Source organism: Fusarium keratoplasticum, chromosome 5 (assembly GCF_025433545.1).
Source record: "Fusarium keratoplasticum isolate Fu6.1 chromosome 5, whole genome shotgun sequence".
NCBI lineage: Eukaryota > Fungi > Ascomycota > Sordariomycetes > Hypocreales > Nectriaceae > Fusarium > Fusarium keratoplasticum.
This window is the reverse complement of record NC_070533.1, coordinates 2,341,099-2,360,719: the sequence shown is the minus strand read 5'-3', so window position 1 is coordinate 2,360,719 and position 19,621 is coordinate 2,341,099. Positions and strand designations below refer to the sequence as shown.

General features: G+C 54.2%; 8 protein-coding genes across 8 annotated transcripts; 5 read left to right on the top strand and 3 right to left on the bottom strand.

The window, feature by feature from the left end:
* Nucleotides 1–33: 33 nt before the first annotated feature.
* Nucleotides 34–1,213, bottom strand: NCS57_00736300 (Eukaryotic translation initiation factor 3 subunit F; the record flags this gene model as incomplete). Its single annotated transcript, XM_053057217.1, has 2 exons — nt 34–990; nt 1,106–1,213. The coding sequence occupies 2 exons, from the start codon at nt 1,211–1,213 to the stop codon at nt 34–36; spliced, it is 1,065 nt and encodes a 354-aa protein (XP_052913412.1).
* A 395-nt stretch (nt 1,214–1,608) lies between these two features.
* On the top strand, nt 1,609–3,879 carry NCS57_00736200 (U3 small nucleolar RNA-associated protein 25; the record flags this gene model as incomplete). The annotated part of the gene is made up of 3 exons (XM_053057216.1): nt 1,609–1,751; nt 1,821–2,528; nt 2,580–3,879. 3 exons carry the CDS (start codon nt 1,609–1,611, stop codon nt 3,877–3,879), a joined length of 2,151 nt encoding a protein of 716 aa, XP_052913411.1.
* Nucleotides 3,880–4,041: 162 nt separating this feature from the next.
* On the bottom strand, nt 4,042–4,823 carry NCS57_00736100 (uncharacterized protein; the record flags this gene model as incomplete). Its single annotated transcript, XM_053057215.1, has 2 exons — nt 4,042–4,530; nt 4,608–4,823. 2 exons carry the CDS (start codon nt 4,821–4,823, stop codon nt 4,042–4,044), a joined length of 705 nt encoding a protein of 234 aa, XP_052913410.1.
* A 477-nt stretch (nt 4,824–5,300) lies between these two features.
* Nucleotides 5,301–6,064, top strand: NCS57_00736000 (MICOS complex subunit MIC12; the record flags this gene model as incomplete). Its single annotated transcript, XM_053057214.1, has 2 exons — nt 5,301–5,321; nt 5,378–6,064. The coding sequence occupies 2 exons, from the start codon at nt 5,301–5,303 to the stop codon at nt 6,062–6,064; spliced, it is 708 nt and encodes a 235-aa protein (XP_052913409.1).
* A 381-nt stretch (nt 6,065–6,445) lies between these two features.
* NCS57_00735900 (uncharacterized protein) lies at nt 6,446–7,683 on the top strand (the record flags this gene model as incomplete). Its single annotated transcript, XM_053057213.1, has 2 exons — nt 6,446–7,581; nt 7,632–7,683. 2 exons carry the CDS (start codon nt 6,446–6,448, stop codon nt 7,681–7,683), a joined length of 1,188 nt encoding a protein of 395 aa, XP_052913408.1.
* Nucleotides 7,684–10,463: 2,780 nt separating this feature from the next.
* Nucleotides 10,464–12,024, top strand: NCS57_00735800 (Delta-aminolevulinic acid dehydratase; the record flags this gene model as incomplete). Its single annotated transcript, XM_053057212.1, has 2 exons — nt 10,464–11,045; nt 11,116–12,024. The coding sequence occupies exons 1-2, from the start codon at nt 10,794–10,796 to the stop codon at nt 12,022–12,024; spliced, it is 1,161 nt and encodes a 386-aa protein (XP_052913407.1). The 5' UTR covers nt 10,464–10,793.
* Nucleotides 12,025–15,441: 3,417 nt separating this feature from the next.
* NCS57_00735700 (Acyl-transf-3 domain-containing protein) lies at nt 15,442–17,058 on the top strand (the record flags this gene model as incomplete). The annotated part of the gene is made up of 2 exons (XM_053057211.1): nt 15,442–16,243; nt 16,298–17,058. 2 exons carry the CDS (start codon nt 15,442–15,444, stop codon nt 17,056–17,058), a joined length of 1,563 nt encoding a protein of 520 aa, XP_052913406.1.
* Nucleotides 17,059–17,506: 448 nt separating this feature from the next.
* NCS57_00735600 (uncharacterized protein) lies at nt 17,507–19,388 on the bottom strand (the record flags this gene model as incomplete). Its single annotated transcript, XM_053057210.1, has 3 exons — nt 17,507–18,357; nt 18,410–18,881; nt 18,942–19,388. 3 exons carry the CDS (start codon nt 19,386–19,388, stop codon nt 17,507–17,509), a joined length of 1,770 nt encoding a protein of 589 aa, XP_052913405.1.
* Nucleotides 19,389–19,621: the final 233 nt, after the last annotated feature.

Here is a 19,621-nt window from a genome sequence, read left to right as displayed (position 1 = left end):
TCGACTCTTTCCTCTCTCTTCCCTCTTACCTCTTTACTCAGCGGGCTCGCGGGGTTCCCGGGGCTCACGCTGTTGACCTCCGCTGCGACCGCCGCCTCGTCCTCCTCGCTTGCCTCCCCGCTGGCCACCCTTCTCCTCGGACTTGCCCTCACCCTCCTTCTCGGGGCTGGTCAGGTTGGCAACGGCCAGTCGCTGAGAAAGGTCGATCTGGGTGCGGATGGTGTTGGCCAGGTAGCTGACCATGAGAACATCCTGGATGTGGTTGTTGAAGTCGTGCTCGATCTGCTCGGGGTCGACCTTGGGGGCCAGGGACAGGGCGTTCATGAGGTACTGGCCAATAGCATTGTTGGGCTCCTCATCCTCATCGAGGACGCCGTTGATCCACTCGCTCGCCCGGTCGAGGAGGTTGATTGTCTGCTCGATAGATCGGCCGAGGCCCTCAATGTCGGAGACGAGGGGAGCTGTCCGTGACTCGGCATCCTTGGCGCTGGCAATGGTCTCGAGGGCGCTTCGGTCGGCATCACCGTAGAGGACCTTGTGGGGAACCTGGATGAAGAGGCAGCTGTCGGCAGCCCGCTCGGCGTTGACGGCGACGGGAGCGCTGATGTAGCATCGGGTCTGGATGTCCTCGCCGGGCTCGGTGGAGATGGTCATGTGGATGGCGGGGTGGGGGAAGGTGCCCGTGTCAGGGCTACCGAAGAAGTTCTGGATGAGGGCGCTGAAGCTGTTGAGCTCGTGCGAGGTGGTGTACCAGCCGAGGAGGTGCTCGCGGGGGGAGGCCTTGAGGGTCAGGGCGAGCATGTTCTTCTGGTACTCGACATCGACCTCGACTTGGTCCTCCTCCTCGGTGTGAGGGATGGCGAAGCAGGAGCGGACCTCGACTTCGGTGCCATCTTCAGAGCGGGTGCCGACGAGGGCGCCGATGACTCGGGTGGATTGGGTGTCTCGGATGTCTCGTCGGACGGCGTGGTCGAGGATGGAGAGGACGGCCTAGAGGACAGACAAAGGTCCAGTTAGCCAAGGCATTCCCTTGCAGATGATATCCAGACGGGTTCAGGATGCATATATCGAGGCGCCGAGGCGAGAGGGGTTATCGCAATCGTACCTGAGGCTGGATGTTGACCGTGAGCGGGGCAAGGTTAGTCTGGAGTCCGACGGTATTGGGCGCCAGAGGCCTCGCGAGGTGGATGAAGCTCTCGGTAGCAGCAGCCATACTGGGCAACTGATCTCGGGGCTGGCGGGGGGTGAGGAGGAGGATTGTGGTGTAGGTGGAGAGGAGAGGTAGGAGGTTAAACCACGAGGTTCAGATCAGAGGCCGGGCCGGAGTTTCGCGATGCCGTCCAAATTTTGAAGATTTGCAGGTTGGTTTGGCGGGACGGGCGCTGGGGTTGTGCGCGCTAAGATTAGAGATAAGACCGGGCTTGTGGCGTGTGCCGAGACGGTGATCCACATTACCCCACCAAAGTGTGGCTTGTGATGGCAAGGCTGAGGTAGCCTCACAACTTTTTTTTTCTTGCAACCGCGACGGACGCTTTTTGCAAGTTTCAACGGTCGAATTTTGAACCACTTTTCTTTGTTTTAAGGTGATTCGACACTTGGTTAGGCAACATGGCCCCCCGTGGAAGAGGAGGCAACTTCAGAGGCCGTGGAGGTCGGGGGAGAGGTAGAGGCGGTCGAGGCAGAGGAAGAGCAACAAGCCGGTTTGGACCTAATCGACGATTTGATGGAGCTCGACTCGCAGATAATGATGAGTAAGTCCGCCGAATGCTTTACTCTCATCATGCTTTCGAGCAATTTTATACTAATTCTCTTCTTCCTAGGTCAGAAAGTTCTGGTTCCGAAGCAGAGTCTGCTCCTGAAGACGAAGTGATGGAGGATGTCGATTCAGACGCCGACGACGATGATGAGCAGACATCTTCTAAACCCTACATGGCTCTTCTGCAGAGCTTCACCGAAAACAACGCACCCAAGGCCAAGCGACGGAAATTGGAACACCAAGAAGCTCAAGGACAGCCTGAAGAGTCCTCAGATGACGAGGAGGAGGCCGACGAAGAAGAGGAAGAGAAGGATATTGACCGAGCCGAGGAAGAGCCTGAGGATCAAGACGCCGAGGAGCAAATAGAAGACGACGACGATTCAGAAGATGAGGACAACCTAACGGATCCCTTCGACACGCATTTTGCGCATCCCGACGACGACACGGTCGCAAAGAGAGTCAAGGCAGTACAAAAGGGGGAGTGGGCGACCAAGAGGGCCTTGATACAGAATCTAAGAGCCACCGTCACATATCCCAGCTCGGATGCAGGATCCGAGGTACCCAAACCTATGGCCGGTCTGGACGGCCTCAGCCTGAAGCAGAAGCTCAAGGAGACGGCAGCCCGCAAGATTGGCGAGTTCGATGCTGCGCAGCGCGCGTTCAGCCCCTTGCTCTTCAACTATAGCGATGTATTGCATTGCGACCGCACCGTTCGGAACTCGGATTCCTTGCGAAAGTTGACATGTCTCCATGCCCTCAACCACGTCTTCAAGTAAGTTGTCCAATCACCAAGACTCCGGGCCCAATTGCTAACCCAGACAAGGACACGAGATCGAGTCATCAAGAATAACTACAAGCTGGCCAAGGAAGGACAGGATACGGAACTGGAGCTTCGAGACCAGGGCTTCACCCGTCCGAAGGTGCTCTTCCTCCTCCCCACTCGCAACTCGTGTCTCCGAATTGTCAACATTATTCGTGATCTCTGCGAGCCAGACCAGCAAGAAAACCGCAAACGCTTCGAAGAAGGCTACGTCGACAAGGAGGCCAAGTTTGGCGATGACAGGCCAGCTGACTTTCGAGATCTCTTTGAGGGCAGCGATGACGACATGTTCCGTCTGGGCATGAAGTTTACCCGCAAGACGATCAAGTACTTTTCGCAGTTTTACAACTCGGACATTCTCTTTGCCAGTCCTCTCGGTCTTCGAATGGCCATTGGATCTGAAGAGGACAAGAAGCTCGACTTTGACTTCCTGAGCTCAATCGAGATGGTGGTTGTGGACCAGGCCGATGCTCTCCTCATGCAGAACTGGGAGCACGTCGAGTTCATCTTTGAGCACCTCAACCTTCAGCCCAAGGACGCCCACGGCTGCGACTTTAGTCGTGTGAGGAACTGGTACCTAGAGGACTGGGCAAAGTACTTCAGACAGACCGTCATCTTGTCTGCCTTTAACACGCCTGAGCTCTCAGAGTTGCTCAGACTGCACTGTCATAACTGGGCTGGAAAGGTCCGCCTGCAGCCTGAATACCCCGGGTCACTGTCACAGCTCGGCGTCAAGCTGAAGCAGACCTTTTCGCGGTTCCAGTCTAGCTCGGTTGACAAGGACCCTGATGCCAGGTTCGAGTACTTTACCTCGGCCATTGTGCCTTCGCTGGCCAAGCGGGCAAAGGATGCTACTGGAACTCTTATCTTCATCCCTTCATACCTCGATTTTGTCCGTGTGCGCAACTACTTTGCGACCTCAACTGCTGTCGAGAATGTCACGTTTGGAGCAATCTCAGAGTATGCAGACGTCCCTGAGGCATCTCGTGCACGCTCCCACTTCCTTAACGGCCGCCACCGTGTTCTACTGTACACTGAGCGAGCTCACCACTTCAGACGGTATCAGCTCCGCGGCGTGCAGCGTGTCATCTTCTACGGACTGCCCGACAATCCCATCTTCTACAATGAGATCGCGGGCGGGTACCTCAGCAAGAGTGAACAGGACATGAGGCTCGAACCTGGTCAGGGGAGCGTCAAAGTTGTGTTTTCCAAGTATGATGTCATGAAGCTGGAGCGCATCGTGGGCTCCAAGAGAGTGGGCAAGATGATTCAGGAGCGCGGTGATACCTTTGAGTTTATATAGATAGACGTTGGTTGTCCTTGGGGCAGGTAATTTGATAGAGCTCTGACACAGACTGTCGAGGTATTCGTCAATGGATTAAAAGCACAATGTGTCATGATATAGTAATTGGTACAGATTTTGTACAGAGTTTTCATCCCGCTCATCAAATGTTACAACTCAGCTTCATGAGCTCTTTGGTTGTTGTGTCGCCTTCTTGACTGACTCTGGCACAATGCCTGCCGCCATCTCCCTCGCCTTCTCGGCGTTCTTATCCGCCGTCTTCTCGGCCTCGACCTCTGCCAAGCTGCTCTCATCTCGGGGCTTGGCATCGCTGGCGTCGCTGGCGACGTTGTCTCCTTCGACCTTGAGGAGCAGGAACTTTTGTACCATATCCTCAAAAGGCTCCTGGCCGCGGAACTGTGTCACCTTCTTGATGTTGGTCCGGGTGACGGGGGTGTGCTCCTGGCCGAGCATGCGGTCGCGGGCGACCGTCTTGGCCGTCATCATGAAGCGCGAGTCCTTGGGGCCGTCGACGAACTCGAGGATGGCGCTCTCGCCCTGGTCGTAGGTGTTCTTGGACTCTGTGCGGACGACACGGGTGTAGCCTCCCTCACGCGTGAGGTATCGGTTCCTTAGCTCTCCCATAAGCTTAGGGAGGAGGATGTGTGGCGTCTGCAACGGAGATTGTCCTATCAGCATCATGTCCCTCGCAATTGATCCGACAAGAACGACCCCTCCAGTCGACGTACGTATAGGATGCCCTGTGCTGATCTCCGCGAGGGCTCATTGTCCCTCTTGGCCAGGGTAATCAGCTTCTCCGCCATGCGCTGGGCCTCCTTTGCCTTTGCATAAGTGGTGTGGATGTGTTCATATTTGACGAGCTGGGTGACGAGACCGCGCAACAGGGCCATTCGAGCCGCAGAGTTGCGGCTCAGATGCCGGTACTTGACGAGACCACCAGCCATTGTAGCGGATGGCTAGAAGCGCAGGGTCGTAGAGGTAAACTTCGGTTCGATGCGATTGCAATTCGAAAGGATCGGGGGCCGACTTTCAACTTGTCGTGGTTGTGCACGTGGGCGGCTCCTCCGATATGGCGCTTCTCTTGGTGGTGGTGGTCGTTTTGGTGGTTCGCAGTGGAAATTTTTGGCTTGGAATTTTCGGAGCCGGCACGTCTCGTCTGCCGAGAACGGCAAAGAGAGACAGAGGGCCTGAGATCCAATGGAAGCTACGTCAACCCACCACCAACCTTACAACATCCCCCTCCAAGGGAATTAATTGCACGCGATCCTGGGGGCAATTGAGCTCGGGCGCGCTATGAGACGTTGCATCTAGGCCTTGATCGACCATCTTGCAACGAATTGGCCAGTCTCGCGATACCTGAGCAACCCGCAAATTGCCGCATCCTCTATCTCGGTCTACCGGGCACAGACAAAGCTCTAACCATGGGCTTCACCACCGGCTTTGTACGCGATTCAATTCATTTTACCAACTGGCGATTAAATGCTGACTTATATGCAAGACCGGCGGTGTCACCCTCACCCTCTCCCTCGCCTACCTCTCAGTTCTCGCCCACCAGCGCACCCGCGAGCAACAAGGTCAGGCCCTCCGATCCCAGGCCCTCGCCATCCAGGGCCTGATCGATCCCTTCCCGCCGCTGCCACCCCCTACACGGTCCGAAGTCGCCGCTGCCCAGCGGGCCAACGCTGTCGAGGTTGCAAAGGAGCGATGGAACACCGAAGTCATGAACGCCGTGCATTGGGTGCAGCGCACCGACTGGGTTGAGGTGCGCGAGGGCCTCGAGGACACGGCGTCGCGGCTGTGGAGCCGGGCCTTTGGCAACTCTTCAGAGGGCGCCGAGTCTACTATCAAGCCTATTGTGAAGGAGGAGGCTGCCAAATTGGGCGAGGCCAGCGGCAAGGTCGCTGCGGCCGCGAAGAGTGCCTTCCAAAAGGTCAAGGCTGAGAGCAAGGAGTTTGCCCACGCGGCCCTAGATCACAGCAAGGACAAGGAGAATGTGGACATTGCGCAGGAGGACGGCAGCGTGGCGGTGCCGGTGCCAGTGCCGGTGCTATCACCCGTGGAGAGGGCGCTCCAGCAGCGTTTCGTCAAGCCCGAAGCCGAGCCCAAGCAGACAGTGGAGGAGGTGCTCAAGGAGAGATACACGCCCATGGACAAGAGGGATAACACGCAGCTGAGGGGGGTGTAGGTGCGTTTGCGTGCGTGTGTGTGTTGCTGACGAGCCGGTTTGCCTGATGATGAGTGGGCGTGATGCCATGTGGAAAAAAATGTTGCTCGTTGTACATTGCTTGTGTACCACCATTCCCTAGAGTCACCCAAATAGAGACCAAGCTTTCATGGACGTGAAAAGCTTGGTATGAACAACCCAACGAAGCCAGGCGCAGCATCACATCACGTTTGTGCCCGGGAGGCAGCTGATAACGGTCTCTAGTCATTTTCCCACATCATGGGCTATATGTCGGGCAGTCTCGTCATCAGGGGGGCTGCTTTGCATCCGCAGCAGACAAATATAGTTTCCGATACTTCTGAAAGCCCCGAGAAACGCCCGTCCCTTCAACAAGACAACATCATGCCCGACAAGATGACCAAGCTCAAGAAGTCGAAAAAGCCCAAGGAGAGGGAGCCGGACGAGGCCAAGGCAAGAGGTGAAGAGAAGGAGAAGAAGCAGAAGAAGAGACACTCGCAACAGCCGCCCCCATCGGCACCGCCGTGGATCTGGTGGCTGGCGGGGGGTCCCAACCAGAGAAAGAAGAGGTCGAGCCATAAGTCTAGCAAGGAGAAGAGCAGCAGCAAGAAGCATTCCACGAAAGAGCGTTCCACGGATAAGAAGAAGACGACCACGACCACGACGAGGAGGAAGAAGCACAGGGAGGACGAAAGCGAGAACGAGGATGACGCCGATGAAATGAACAGCGCAGCTGGTGATCTTGGGGTGGACGACGGTGAGAACGATTACGGAATGATGCTGGGCCAAGCTAAACAGAGCAACAAGAACCACACATGGATTGATGAACACCGTTCCAGTGTGGGTAGCGATCGTACAAACTACCCCATGCCCGCGCGCGACAGGACCCCATTACAGTCGTCTGGCGACACCGGCTTTACACGTACTAACGGGGAGAGGGAGCTTGCGACGAGGCATCAGGGGGGCCATCCCGAAACATCTCGTAGGCAAGACGATTTCCAATCTCCTACTGTGCAGGACGACGACGAAACAACCAACCGTCAGAACATTTGCCAGACTAGCCCTACCAGTACCATCCATCAGCAGTCTCCTGCTGCTCCAGAGAACGACTTCACAGCGACTAGCCAGGAGAACAGCACGGATAATATCGATGCAGACCACGGTACCCTGCCTACAATTCAGGAGGAACCCCCTAAGTCCACTAGCCATCAAAGCAACACCAAACATACTGAACAAGAGCAAAACACTGCCACAGCTGGCCGTGATACCGCCCCAAGCTCGGGTGACGAGTGCGGTGTCACGGACATGGGGGGAGATGAACAAGCGTCGAAGGAGTCAGCTAGTCCACAGGCGGGCGAGAATGAGCCCAAGATACCAGAATCTACAGACACGACCTCCAAGAGGGCAGAGCATCCTCAAGTCAAGGAACAAGTTATCGAGTCGAATGACTCACAGGGAAATCAACAGACGTCACAGGGGTCAGATGAATCACGAGTCAATGAAAATGAATCAACAGTCAGGTCAATCGTCATCTTGCACCGTAACGTAACCGGCTTCCCAGTTTTTACAGGCCACATCACGGTTCTGACGAGTCAGAAGACGTTGCCATCCAAAAGCCCTAGTTCAAGGGCATGCACGAGAAATGGGGAGTTGACTTGGCACTATCACAGTTTGGTGATCTAGCAGCGGACATCTTTGGAGGGTGTTGTATCCTCTCTTGCGAATTACCCGATGTAAGTTCGATACTCTAGGGTAAATAATAGATAGTAACTGCTATTTTATAGCAGTTCTGCATTGTATTGATGCAGGTGCTTGTGATTATTGTAACCAAGGAAAGTATGTGCTCTCTTAGATCATGAAGCCAACCCGTGGTGTTCATGGTAGTTCTGTGCTTGGCTTAGTTCGAGTTGATCTGCATCGTGTAAGTAGGTAGCATGATCTGGACCAACAGCTCGAGTTCACCACAATTCTTTTTAGGTAGGACTGGATATCACCCACAGACCAAAACAAGCAATTTAATTAAATCGCGCTACTACCACAGACTATAGACCAATCAATGCGGTGTTTTGAGGTTGCTGATGCTGATGCTGATGCTGATGCTGTGACTGAGACTCGGGGACTTCTCTGCTCTGTACGCCGACCAACGTGGGAGCTGATGCTTGGGTTAAGAGAAAGCATGCCGCGTACTAGATGCACGTGCTTGGGTAATCGACTGAAGGGGATATTAGAAATCAAGACCACGGCCGTTCGACGAGCTTTGCACACGCCTGCCTAGATAACCTGCGTTATCGTCACCAGTGCATCCTTGCTGAGCTTGCTGAACTGGCGAGCACCACCAAGAAATCAGCATGACCGAAACAGCAGTATCTAGCTTTTGGCTCATATCTCAATACCCATACACGTGATATGGACTCATATTGTTGATTCGGCATGGGCAGATTCACCCCGTGGCTATTGTGGATGGATGGATGGATGGGGATGGGTGCCTAATCACCTCTGCACATACTCGGCTTCAACGCTGCATGAGTGAGACAAGCACTCTTCATCCATTCATCAAAATCATGCTCTTTTCAAGCCGACCATCAGGCCTCGAAGCCTTGATAAACAGACCGCGTCCGACCAAATGGCAAGAGTTTTGGTCCGGCCCGTGCAAGTTTATAGCACGCTACATTTACACACACCGCCGCATCGCCTACGAGACCTTGGCAAACCCGGTGTTGGTTGTATGCATATCAGACACGCACAATGCCCATTTCGACCTGCCTCCTGGCGATGTTTTGATACACGCTGGCGACCTCACACAGTCGGGCTCTCTCAAGGAGCTTCAGGAGACCATTTCATGGCTTTCATCCCAACCTCATCCCCACAAGATCGTCATTGCAGGAAACCACGACATATTACTCGATCAAGCTTGTGATCGTTCCGAAAAAGACGCGGAAGAAAGAGCGAAGCTGGACTGGGGGAGCTGCACTTATCTCGAAAACGAGATGATAAATATCACCTGTGCAAACGGCCGGCGCTTGAGGATATATGGGAGTCCTCTGTCACCACGCCATGGCAACTGGGCCTTTCAATATCCTCGGCCACAGGACATCTGGTCAGGTACTGTCCCAGAAGATACTGATATCCTTGTCACTCACGGTCCGCCGTTAGGTCATCTTGATCTTATGAGGCTTGGATGCCGTCATCTTTTGCGAGAGCTCTGGCGCGTCCGTCCACTGCTGCATGTGTTTGGACATGGACATGAAGGGTATGGACATGAAAGGGTGCAGTTTGATCAGTTACAAGTCGCTTACGAACTGACTGTGTCTGAGGGTGGTGGGATCTTGAACACGTTGGCGGTTATCAAGGAGGGTTTACTGTCGCTCTGCAGGGCTGAGAGGGTGGCAAAGTGTCAGCTTGTCAACCCCGCCATGGTTGGAGGGCTTCGAGATGACCAGAGGAGAAAGCCGGTGACCGTTCTAGTGTAGATAGGCAGCCAAGGGCGGCCATGGAATTTCAAATGCCCAACCTGAGTTGTTGGGAAGAAACGATGTCGACTTTGTGCGCAAGCCACATCCTCACGAGCAAGACATTCTCGGCAACCGAATACGACAAACCCCATGTCTCACATACCCAGTCTGACAGCGGGGAGGATAAAGTAAGCAGCTCCCGGCCGAGGAGATGCGTGCAATGGGATCATTCGATAAGCAACTGCTCCGTAATAGAGCATCTCCTACTCCTCCGGAAATGCTCGAATCCGACCCGTCCGTGAATGCCGTGCGGTCCTCCTTCATCCCCACCTGTTCCACCGTCCGGTAACCGGCAGCGGTCGGCAACAAAGGCGAGAGAGGAGCGGGCGAGGAGGCGGGCACACGACCACACCAACAATTAGAAAGTCTGGGGCCGTGATTGGTCTGCGGGGACGGCAGGTTCTGACTGCTGCATGAGGGAAAAAAAGCCTGCATCTTGTGAGGGGCAGAAATAAGAGAGACAGCCTAGGAGGTGACTCCCAACACAAAACGTCTCAGTATTTATCTCAACCCCGTCCATATTTTTCATCCCCTGTCTCAAGGGTCTCGCTCGCCTGCTACAATTGCCCAATCTGGCCTGGATGCGCACCGGTACTCGCCGGTGCAGCGATTTTTCCAGCGGACTCCTCAGCGGAGACCTTCAGTGGCAAGCGACAGCGATTGGAGGGCGCCATGGGCGCGGTGGGCGATCTCGGCCCCTGATTGGCTGGACGCCGGACATCCCGAGGTTGACCGATCTTGTGCCGGAAAGGCGTTTCCGCCGCGCCTTCCATGGAGCGCACATGTGCAAGGAAGGAAGTCGCAGACGGAACCTGAGGAAGGCTTATGGCGACTCTCTCATTGGCAATTGCAAATCAATCCCGATCCTGGGCTGAGTCGCATCCATCCATCCCATCCCTCAGAGTTCATTTTTCACCATCCTCCTCCCACTTCTTCTCTCACCGTTTTCTTTCCTCCTTCTCTCCCCGTTCCCAAATCTTCAATTGCGTCGTGTGTCGTTCTTGCGCTGTTTCATCTCGTTCAAGAGATCCATTCTCCCTCCGCCATTCATCCGGGCGATTCCGCTATCAGAGGCCCCTCCCGCCAGAGCTGAAAATTGGCCACCTGCCCGCATCGTGTCATTGCTGCCGTTCTTCCCCAACGCCGAAGAAAAAAACTGTCTTTTTTCAACCGTCAACCTTCTGCCTCACTCAACAAACTCTTCAATTGACACCGCCATCATGTCCTTCTCCAGCCTTGTTCAGGACCTGAGCCTCCGCGACACCAATGCCGCTCGCCGCCCTCAGATTCCAGGCCCACGCTCTTCCGTCTCCACTCTTGACGACCGAGCATCGCACATCTCGCGGGCTATGTCCTATGCCAGCACCGCCGCGACCAGCGTCAGCATCTCGGGCGACATCTCGAGCCAGCTTCATGGCGGATACTTTCACCCTCTGGCTCGCTCGTGGCAGGCCGAGCGTCAACTCACCAAGGTAAGCGCTGCAATTGGAACCCGAGACAAGACATTCGCAAGGGAGAAAGCCCGCTAACTTGTGCTTCTAGTCGATGCTCATCTACCCCATCTTTGTCACCGATGGCGAAGGCGACATGATCCTCGTTCCCTCTCTCCCTGGCCAGCACCAGCTTAGCGTCGACAAGCTGATCCCCTTCCTCGAGCCTCTCGTCCACAAGGGCCTGCGCTCAGTTATGCTCTTTGGTGTCCCCATGCGAAATGGCACCAAGGACGCTCTGGGCACCGCCGCCGATGACCCCGAGGGCCCTGTCATCAAGGCCATCCAGCTTATCCGTCGACGTTTCCCCCAGCTCTTCATCTGCTGCGATGTCTGCCTCTGCGAGTACACTTCCCACGGCCACTGCGGTATCCTGCGCGATGACGGCAGCCTCAACAACCAGCTGTCTGTTGACCGTATTTCGGATGTCGCTATTGCCTACGCCAAGGCCGGAGCTCACTGCGTTGCTCCCTCAGACATGAACGATGGTCGCATTCGCGCCATCAAGCTCAAGCTGATTGAGGAGGGCATTGCCCACAAGACTGTGCTCATGTCATACTCGGCCAAGTTCTCTGGCTGCTTGTACGGTCCTTTCCGAGACGCTGCTGGATCTGCGCCCTCATTTGGTGACCGCAAGTGCTACCAGCTCCCCCCTGGTGGCCGTGGTCTTGCCCGACGAGCTCTTGTCCGAGACATCAACGAGGGTGCCGACATCATCATGGTGAAGCCTGCAAGCCAGTACCTCGACATTATCAGTGACGCCAAGGAGCTGGGCAAGGATCTCCCCGTGGCCGCCTACCAGGTCAGCGGTGAGTACGCTATGATTCATGCTGGAGCCAAGGCGGGTGTGTTTGACCTCAAGGCCATGGCATTTGAGTCGACTGAGGGTATCCTCCGAGCGGGAGCCACGATCGTGGTCAGCTACTTCACCCCTGACTTCCTTGACTGGCTCGAGAACTAAGCACGACGAACAACATATATACCATGGGCCACGAACTACAGTGAACTGGTCGTTAAAGGCGTTGGGGGTGTTTTACTGAAAAACTTGGATGATTAAATAAGCCGGGAGCCATGGATTGATTTACAGCAAGGGATTACGGGTAATGGGGTTTGCTATCGCTCTTTTTATGACCGGCCCTCGTGGAGAGGAGCCTTGTAAAACAAAACAAGTGGTTGAGTTTAGACGGTTACAACAACGCTCAAGCCGATAGAAGGCAAAACAAGAAATGCAAAAGAATTATCAATATTCATGGGAGGCCTCAGAGGAAGTCGCGAATAGCCGCTGCTGTGTGATTGTGCGTGTTGAGTTTTGAGATGCTTAGCCTCTGGGACCCGGTTGCGACGGTAAGGTCGACGGACCAGATGTTTGAGATCTCAGGTTGATGCCAAGGATATGTTTCAACTGTCGGAGACTTACGCTTCTCGTCGAGGACGTCCGAATGACACGATGGGGATGTTGATATCTTATCAGTGGTGCCAAGGAGAACCTGGAGGATTGTGACGGGCGTTGGTGCAGTATAATTCAGGTGAATGGCATGATGAAACTTGTCGTGGAATTGGGCGATGTGCACAAACAAGGACGACGGGGAGGAACATGGAATAATGGGCATCGATGATATATAAGGCATGCTCACTCAGCTTGATGACAGAGCTATGAGGGGGTATAAATAGAAGTCATGAGCCGGCAGAAGACGTGGACAGGGGATGAATGGCTTCAGTTGTGGAGGTGGCTTGTATGCATGCACGCCCCGATAGAGAGAGGTTCACCATCAAGACCCAGGATCGATCCATGGGCGATCCATGGATCACACAGCACGGTAGTGAAACCCGGGCGACGACACTGTATGAATGTCATCAAGAAATCTGGGTCTGTCGGCGTCGTCAGCTCATGGGAGCCGCCAGAGTCGTAGAGCTTCCCTCCAACCGGAGGCTCCATGGCTCCAGCTGTCTTGTCGTGTGCCCGCCATGTGGGTAACAGGGCGAGGGGGTAGGGAGACAGCGCGACAGCCGCCGTATCATGGAGGGCAAGGGGAGAAGGCTAAGCTTTTCTGTGTCTGTGCCTGTGCCTCTTTGTGTTGATGGCGTGGTTGGGCTGATGGGTCCTTGGCTGGGGGAACCTCGAGGGTGATGCAGTAGCCGCCTATTAAGACTGTTAAAGGTGGGAATGTCCCCATTGATGTTCTTCCTGACGGAGGGATTCGGCCGTGTGATTGTAGACCAAAAGTAGAAGGCCGTCTCCCATGGGATAATACCCATAAAATTTCGGCTCAGGGCGGTGGAAGTGATGGAAGTTCTAGATGTCAATAATCATCCCTTGGCAAGGGTTGAACTAGGTACTTATCTGTACAGACGACTTGAGGCTTTTGGCTGAGCTGAACAAGGGACGTTGGGTCTAGCTGAAGGAGGTGTGCACTTTGTTTTCAGCCTCACCTCGTGTCAACAGCACTTCCGTGGGGGCTTTCGATAGTGGCTGGGGAAACATGAACATTCACAACATTCACAACATTCAACACCATGAATTAGACATGACGACGCAAAAAGTGGTAACTTGCATACTCGGACTTGAAAACTTGGAAGTACGCGCAGATCACCAAGAGTACGAACAATCCAGATGACGATGGACGTTGGGATCATCAGGGCGGTTACCCGTCCGTGTCCTCTGTGACGAACCAACAACGCAGAGCAGGGATGAGATCTGGGTGCCAGATGAAGCGCGGGTATCCAGTTGACACCAGCGCCTGTTTCTGGGAACCAAATTCATGGCATGATCGCTGTCTTTGGTCGGCCTTCTGTACAGTATAGGGAAAAAAGGGGACTTGGACTTCCCTGTACGCGCGTTCCTCCTGGGTCCAAGGTTGGAAAAAGAATGGAGCCCCATGTCGGAAATAACTGGGGGTGGTGTGGGAGGACATCATGGATCAAAACAAAGAGATTCATGGGTGGTTTTTGGGTCATTGGTGGAGAAGTAGACGTCAGTGCAAGACAGAGGCGGTATATGACGAACGATGAATATTTCAGAATCAGTTTTAAGAGATATTCAACTGAAGCCATCGTCTGGTTATCCAATGCAAACAACTGATACTGAAACTTTGCAAGTCTATGCCAGATGAAACTCCATGTAACTCTCTCTAAACCCCCCTGGTCGATGGTCAGAACCGAATCAGGGACACCCACTCACCCCCAAAAAGTCTATTGCCCAGGATGCAGCCTTGGCGTTCTTGGCCAATGCTTGTCTTTGCCGCCCGCCGTCCTTGCCCTTTTCTGTACACACGGCCCGGGTTCCTGGGAACTGCAGGGCACGGGGCAAAACCACCACAACCACGCATAATATCAAGCCGCCTTTGCTCTGTTACAGGTCTCATAACTTGAAGCAGTTTCTATTTAATGAAACATTCATGATCGGTTATCGGCATCTCGATGCCCTCAGCTGTATGACCTGCTTCGTGTATGCGACGCAAACCTGAAAAAGTTGGGTTTGATGCCCACTGAGCTGCTGAAGATCGCCGGAGTCCCGCGACCGTCGCCGCAGACCGCAATCCATCCCCTGGCTAGCCCTGACGATGGGACTCTCTACTGCGGCGCTAGGGCAGCGACAACATCCAAGGCTTGGTGGTGGGTGGATTCGTGGTGGGTATTATCCCCTGTGGTGGTGGTGGTGGGGAGAGACGGCACATCGAGTTGAACCGCGGCGTCTAAGAGGAGAGACAGACACAGAAGCAAGAGATCGAGACGAAACCCCGTCTCGAGTGGGAAATGGCATGTCACTTTCCGTTGTTGAGGCGGCGGGCGTGAGCTGAGAGCCAGCCATTTGATTCATGACCTGGCGGCCACCTGCATGGGACCGTCACTGGCTGGGCACTGTGATGTACTGTATATTCATCACTTGATTCATGCAGGACCTCCTCCGCCTCGTCCATTGTGCTCTTCTCTACTGTCTCTTTCTTTTCAGCATAATCGATACATACAATACACTTTTAGGGCTGTGCTCCCCGCCTTGAAATACATCAAAAGCCCAGCAGAGGTTCCCTGGTGGTCATCTCTTGGCATCTCTCCTCCTCCTCTCGCTCACATCACGACTTTTTTTTCGATGGTGGTTCAAAATATCATCCATTTGACCTATTTTGAGCCCTAGTCATTCATTTTTGAACCGGCTTCTGATCCATCTCATGAGATATCGGTTGTCCCAGTCATAGAAGCGTGGCGATCCCCAACCTCTCCTTCCTCCTTTCCATTTCCTTGCTTGCTTGGTTCCTTCCTTCCTTCCCTCGTTCAATATTTTTGCCCAAGTACTTGACTGTCTCCTTCCTTCTTTTACTGGAGACCTCCATCCCCTCTTCTCCTTCCATCCCATATCCTCTCGGCCGATTCTGCTGGAACAATGAACGGCCACTCTCCTACACACTACAGGTCGCCCTCGGAGGAAGAGAAGATGGGCTTGCTCGACGACAGATCCATCTCTGATGTTGATAGCGACAGCGGACGGAATGACCTAGAACACAGATTCCTCCTCACAAAATGGGCCGGTCCCATCCTCGCTCCTGTCGACTACCTCCGATCAACACCCTGGAGGGTCTTCCTCGTCCGCCTCGCCTGGTTCTTCGTCCCCAGCTTCCTCCAGGGCCGCCATGCTCGTGAGCAGATCCGACCCGCCAAGCTCGCCCCTACGGCATATCTTGATGGCATGCGAGGCGTTGCTGCCCTTGTCGTCCTGTTCTGCCACTTCTTCTACCAAGCCTTTGTCATTGCCAAGGGCTGGGGCTGCAACGACTCTCACTATTATATCCTCAAGCTTCCCATCCTACGACTATGGTTTCAAGGACCACCCGCCGTCTGTCTTTTCTTTGTCATCTCGGGCTATGCCCTCTCCTATCGACCCCTGAAGCTCATCCGGAGCCGAAGCAGCCAGGACTTCTCCACTGCTATGAGCTCTCTGGTGTTTCGACGAGGCATCCGTCTCTATCTACCTACCGCATTCTCTACTTTGATGATCGTTGCTCTTATCCGTTCAGGAGCGTACGAAGGGACTCGGGCATTTGCTTTGGACCGCACTTACATGAGAAACGTCATTGAGCCTCACCCCACTAGGCTCAAGACAAACTATGCTCAATTGGCGGATTGGGCAAAGGACATGTTTAAATTCGTCCATGTCTTTGGCTGGAAGACTCATGGTGGAAGTACCAGTAAGTACTTGCAATGGCCTCGATATTTTTTTCAATGTGGCTGACCCTTTCCAGACTATGACCAACACCTTTGGACAATTCCCGTCGAATTCCGTTGCTCCCTGTATCTGTTCCTCACCCTCCTAGGCACTGCACGACTTCGAACCCAGTATCGATTCCTCACCGTTGGCGGTATCATGCTCTTCACCTACCGGAACTCTCAGTGGGAGTTCCTCATGTTCCTTTGCGGCATGGTCCTTGCCGAGATGGATCATATTAGAGGTGCCCACGTCTCGGCCCCCGCCCTCCCCATCGAGGAAAAGACTCAACCCCCTCGCCGCCGAACACTCCAAGGCATCTTCTGGGCTCTCCTGAGCATCGTGGGCCTTTACTTCATGAGTCAACCAGACCAGGGAGGAGATACCACCCCAGGATGGATCTACCTCACGTCGTTGATTCCTAAGTGGTGGACGGCCGAGAAGTATCGATACTGGCAGTGTACGGGCGCTGTCATATTCGTACTTTCTGTGAGCCGCTCGGCTAACTGGCAGCGAGTTTTCAACTCGGCTTTCGTCCAATACCTGGGCAAGATCTCTTACGCCCTTTATCTAATGCATGGACCTGCCATCCATGCTGTCGGATATCGGTTTGAGATGTGGGCTTATGGCCTGACAGGCATTGAGGGCAACTGGTTCACAGCTGGCTTTGTCCTGAGCTCGTTCTTTGTCATCCCAACCGTTTTCTGGTGGGCTGACATCTTTTGGCGAGCCGTCGACATTCCCACGGTCAAGTTTGCCAAGTGGTGGGAGAGCAAGCTTATTGTCAAGGCCGAGTAGGGGCGGCCAACTTAAAGTACACTGGTTATGACATGTGGTTTTTGGCGTTTAGCGGTACACAGGTTGCGACATGCGCAGAGGGTGGGCTCCAGGATGCGAGACCCAGCACACGGCGTTCTAGGTGGATGAATTTATCATGTTGCGGGATAGAGGACAGGAAAGTCCGCGGACTTTGTCCCGGCGTAGCCTCTTCGGCTCCATTTCCTTAGTCTTGGTCGCGAGGGCGACTACACTAGATAGCGACAACGTGGAAACATTGTCAGAGATTGAGGGTGAATCTTGTGTGTATGTCGGGGCAGTCAAGGAGAGCTCAGTTCAATCAGAATGTTAAGAATCAATGGAAGCAGATTGAAACAAGATGTCGTATTTTGATCTCCAATGATCTAGCCTTTATACGTGTTTAAATACCCTAAACTCCTGATTTTCCTAACTGATGTCTTCCAACATGTTATTCCGAACTGGGGCGCTTGTAGACTCTCTTGCCTGCCACCCATGTCTCTCTCACCCTGAGAGTTCGCAAATCTTCAACGTCCACCTCCTCAATAGGATGATCCAAAACAACCCAGTCGGCCAAGGCGCCTTCACGAATGACACCAGCACGGCCATCAAGAAAGGCTCCATAAGCAGGGGCGCCGGAGAAACCCCATAGAGCCTGATCCAAGCTCAGAGCTTCTTCTGTATGCCAACCATTAGGACTATCATCAGTGCCATGACCTGTGTGCGGATTCCGGCGGGCCACGGCAGCGTAGATGCCCTGGAAGGGATTCGGGGGCTCAACGGGAAAGTCACTGCCCAGGATGGGCCGGGCAGGAAGGAGGGAGCGCATGCGGTAGGCGGAGGAAGAGAGACGGTCCGAGCCGAGGCGAGAGAGGGCGTACTTCATGTCTGATGTGGCATGAGTGGGCTGGATTGAGGGGAGGATTCCGATGGAGTGGATGCGGTGCTGATCGTCTGGATGAATGATCTGGGCGTGTTCGATGCGGAAGCGGTGGCGGGATTGACAAGTAGCGAGCGCTTTGGCTTGATCTTGGGCGATAGCATCATCTGGTGCTGAAGGGGAGGCATCTTGTGCAGTGGCCTCGTTGAGACACTGCTGAACGAGTGCGGCCTCGAGAGCGTCGATGGCATTGCGGTTGGCGAGGTCGCCTATAGCGTGGATGTTGACCTGATATCCATCAGCAGCCCAACGCTTTGTAACGTCTGTGAGGGCTGAGGCGTTGATGAGGAGGGTGCCCGATGTCCAGGGGTGATCTGAGTAGGGCTCAAGCATGGCGCTTCCCCAGCTACCGAGGGCACCGTCTTTCTAAGGGTCAGTATTTATGGATTGATGGGGACTAAGGGCTAGACTTGCCAGCAAAGAGCTTGACGCTCTGGACTGCGAAGCGGTCGTCGTCACGGGCAAACTTGACGGCCTCGTCGGGACAATACGAGTTGCGCTGGGGACACTCGAGCATGGCGTATACACGTACAGACCAGTCATCATCCGATGAGAGCTCATTGTAGAGTGCCAGAGTCTCTGGAGTAGCACCGGCATCGTGCATGCCCACGAGACCGACCTCGTTGAGACGCTTCATGGCGGTCTTGACAGCTCGGGTCTTGAAGTCGGTTCCGGGCTTTGGCCAGATGGAAAGAACAAGGTCCATGGCATTGTCACAGAACACGCCCAGGCCTGGTTCACGGACAATCTCGCCGCCGGGGACTGTCTCGGGGAGGTCTGAAGGGAGGAGGTCGAGGACGGGTTGGGATACCCAGGTGCAGTGGACATCGATGCGGTCGAGCATGAGGTAGATGTCCTTGAGTTCTGGGTCCTCTGTAATATCGGCCTGTATGAGGTTTGTAAGGTTGTCCCAATACATGAGATGATATATAGGTAGTTGACTTACAGCTGTGGGCATACGGCCATAGAATGTCTGGTCCCAACCAACACCACGAACCCAGTTATCCTTGGATCCAGCTCCAGGGTTATCAACAAGATATTTCTTAATCCTAGACCGCACCTCGTCTAGGGTCTGAGCACCAAACAAGTCGACAGAGTGAAGAAACTCCCCATACTGAAGCAAGTGACCGTGTCCGTCCCACAGACCCGGAATCACGTAGCCATCAGTCTGATTGTGCAGTTGGTCATCTACCTCCTTGTTCCATACAGCGGTGAAGACACCGTCGACGACAGAGAAGCACTGGGCAGAGGGGAGCTCTGAATCATGTGTACGCACGCCTGTATAGCAGTGCGTGGCTGAATTAGCCTTGTTGAGAGGCTGCTGGAGGCGGTATGCGACTGCAAAAGCGACGACAATGATGGGGAGGCCCCATCTGAGGAAGGGGACAGTCATTGTCTGTCTCCCGGGTTGGCAACGGGGATCAATGAGTTTATTAAATGGAGATTAGAGTGGTAGTGACGAAGTAGAGAGGATCATCGACTGGCGGTGATAGTCATGGCAGCGAGGTCGGAGATGTTATCGATAAGGGATATTTTTGGTTTATTATTTTTGGTGGGGGAACGCCATTTCAACAAAGTCTGGGGAAGGAAGCATCGAGTTGATCAATTGGATCATTTTTGTCCGAT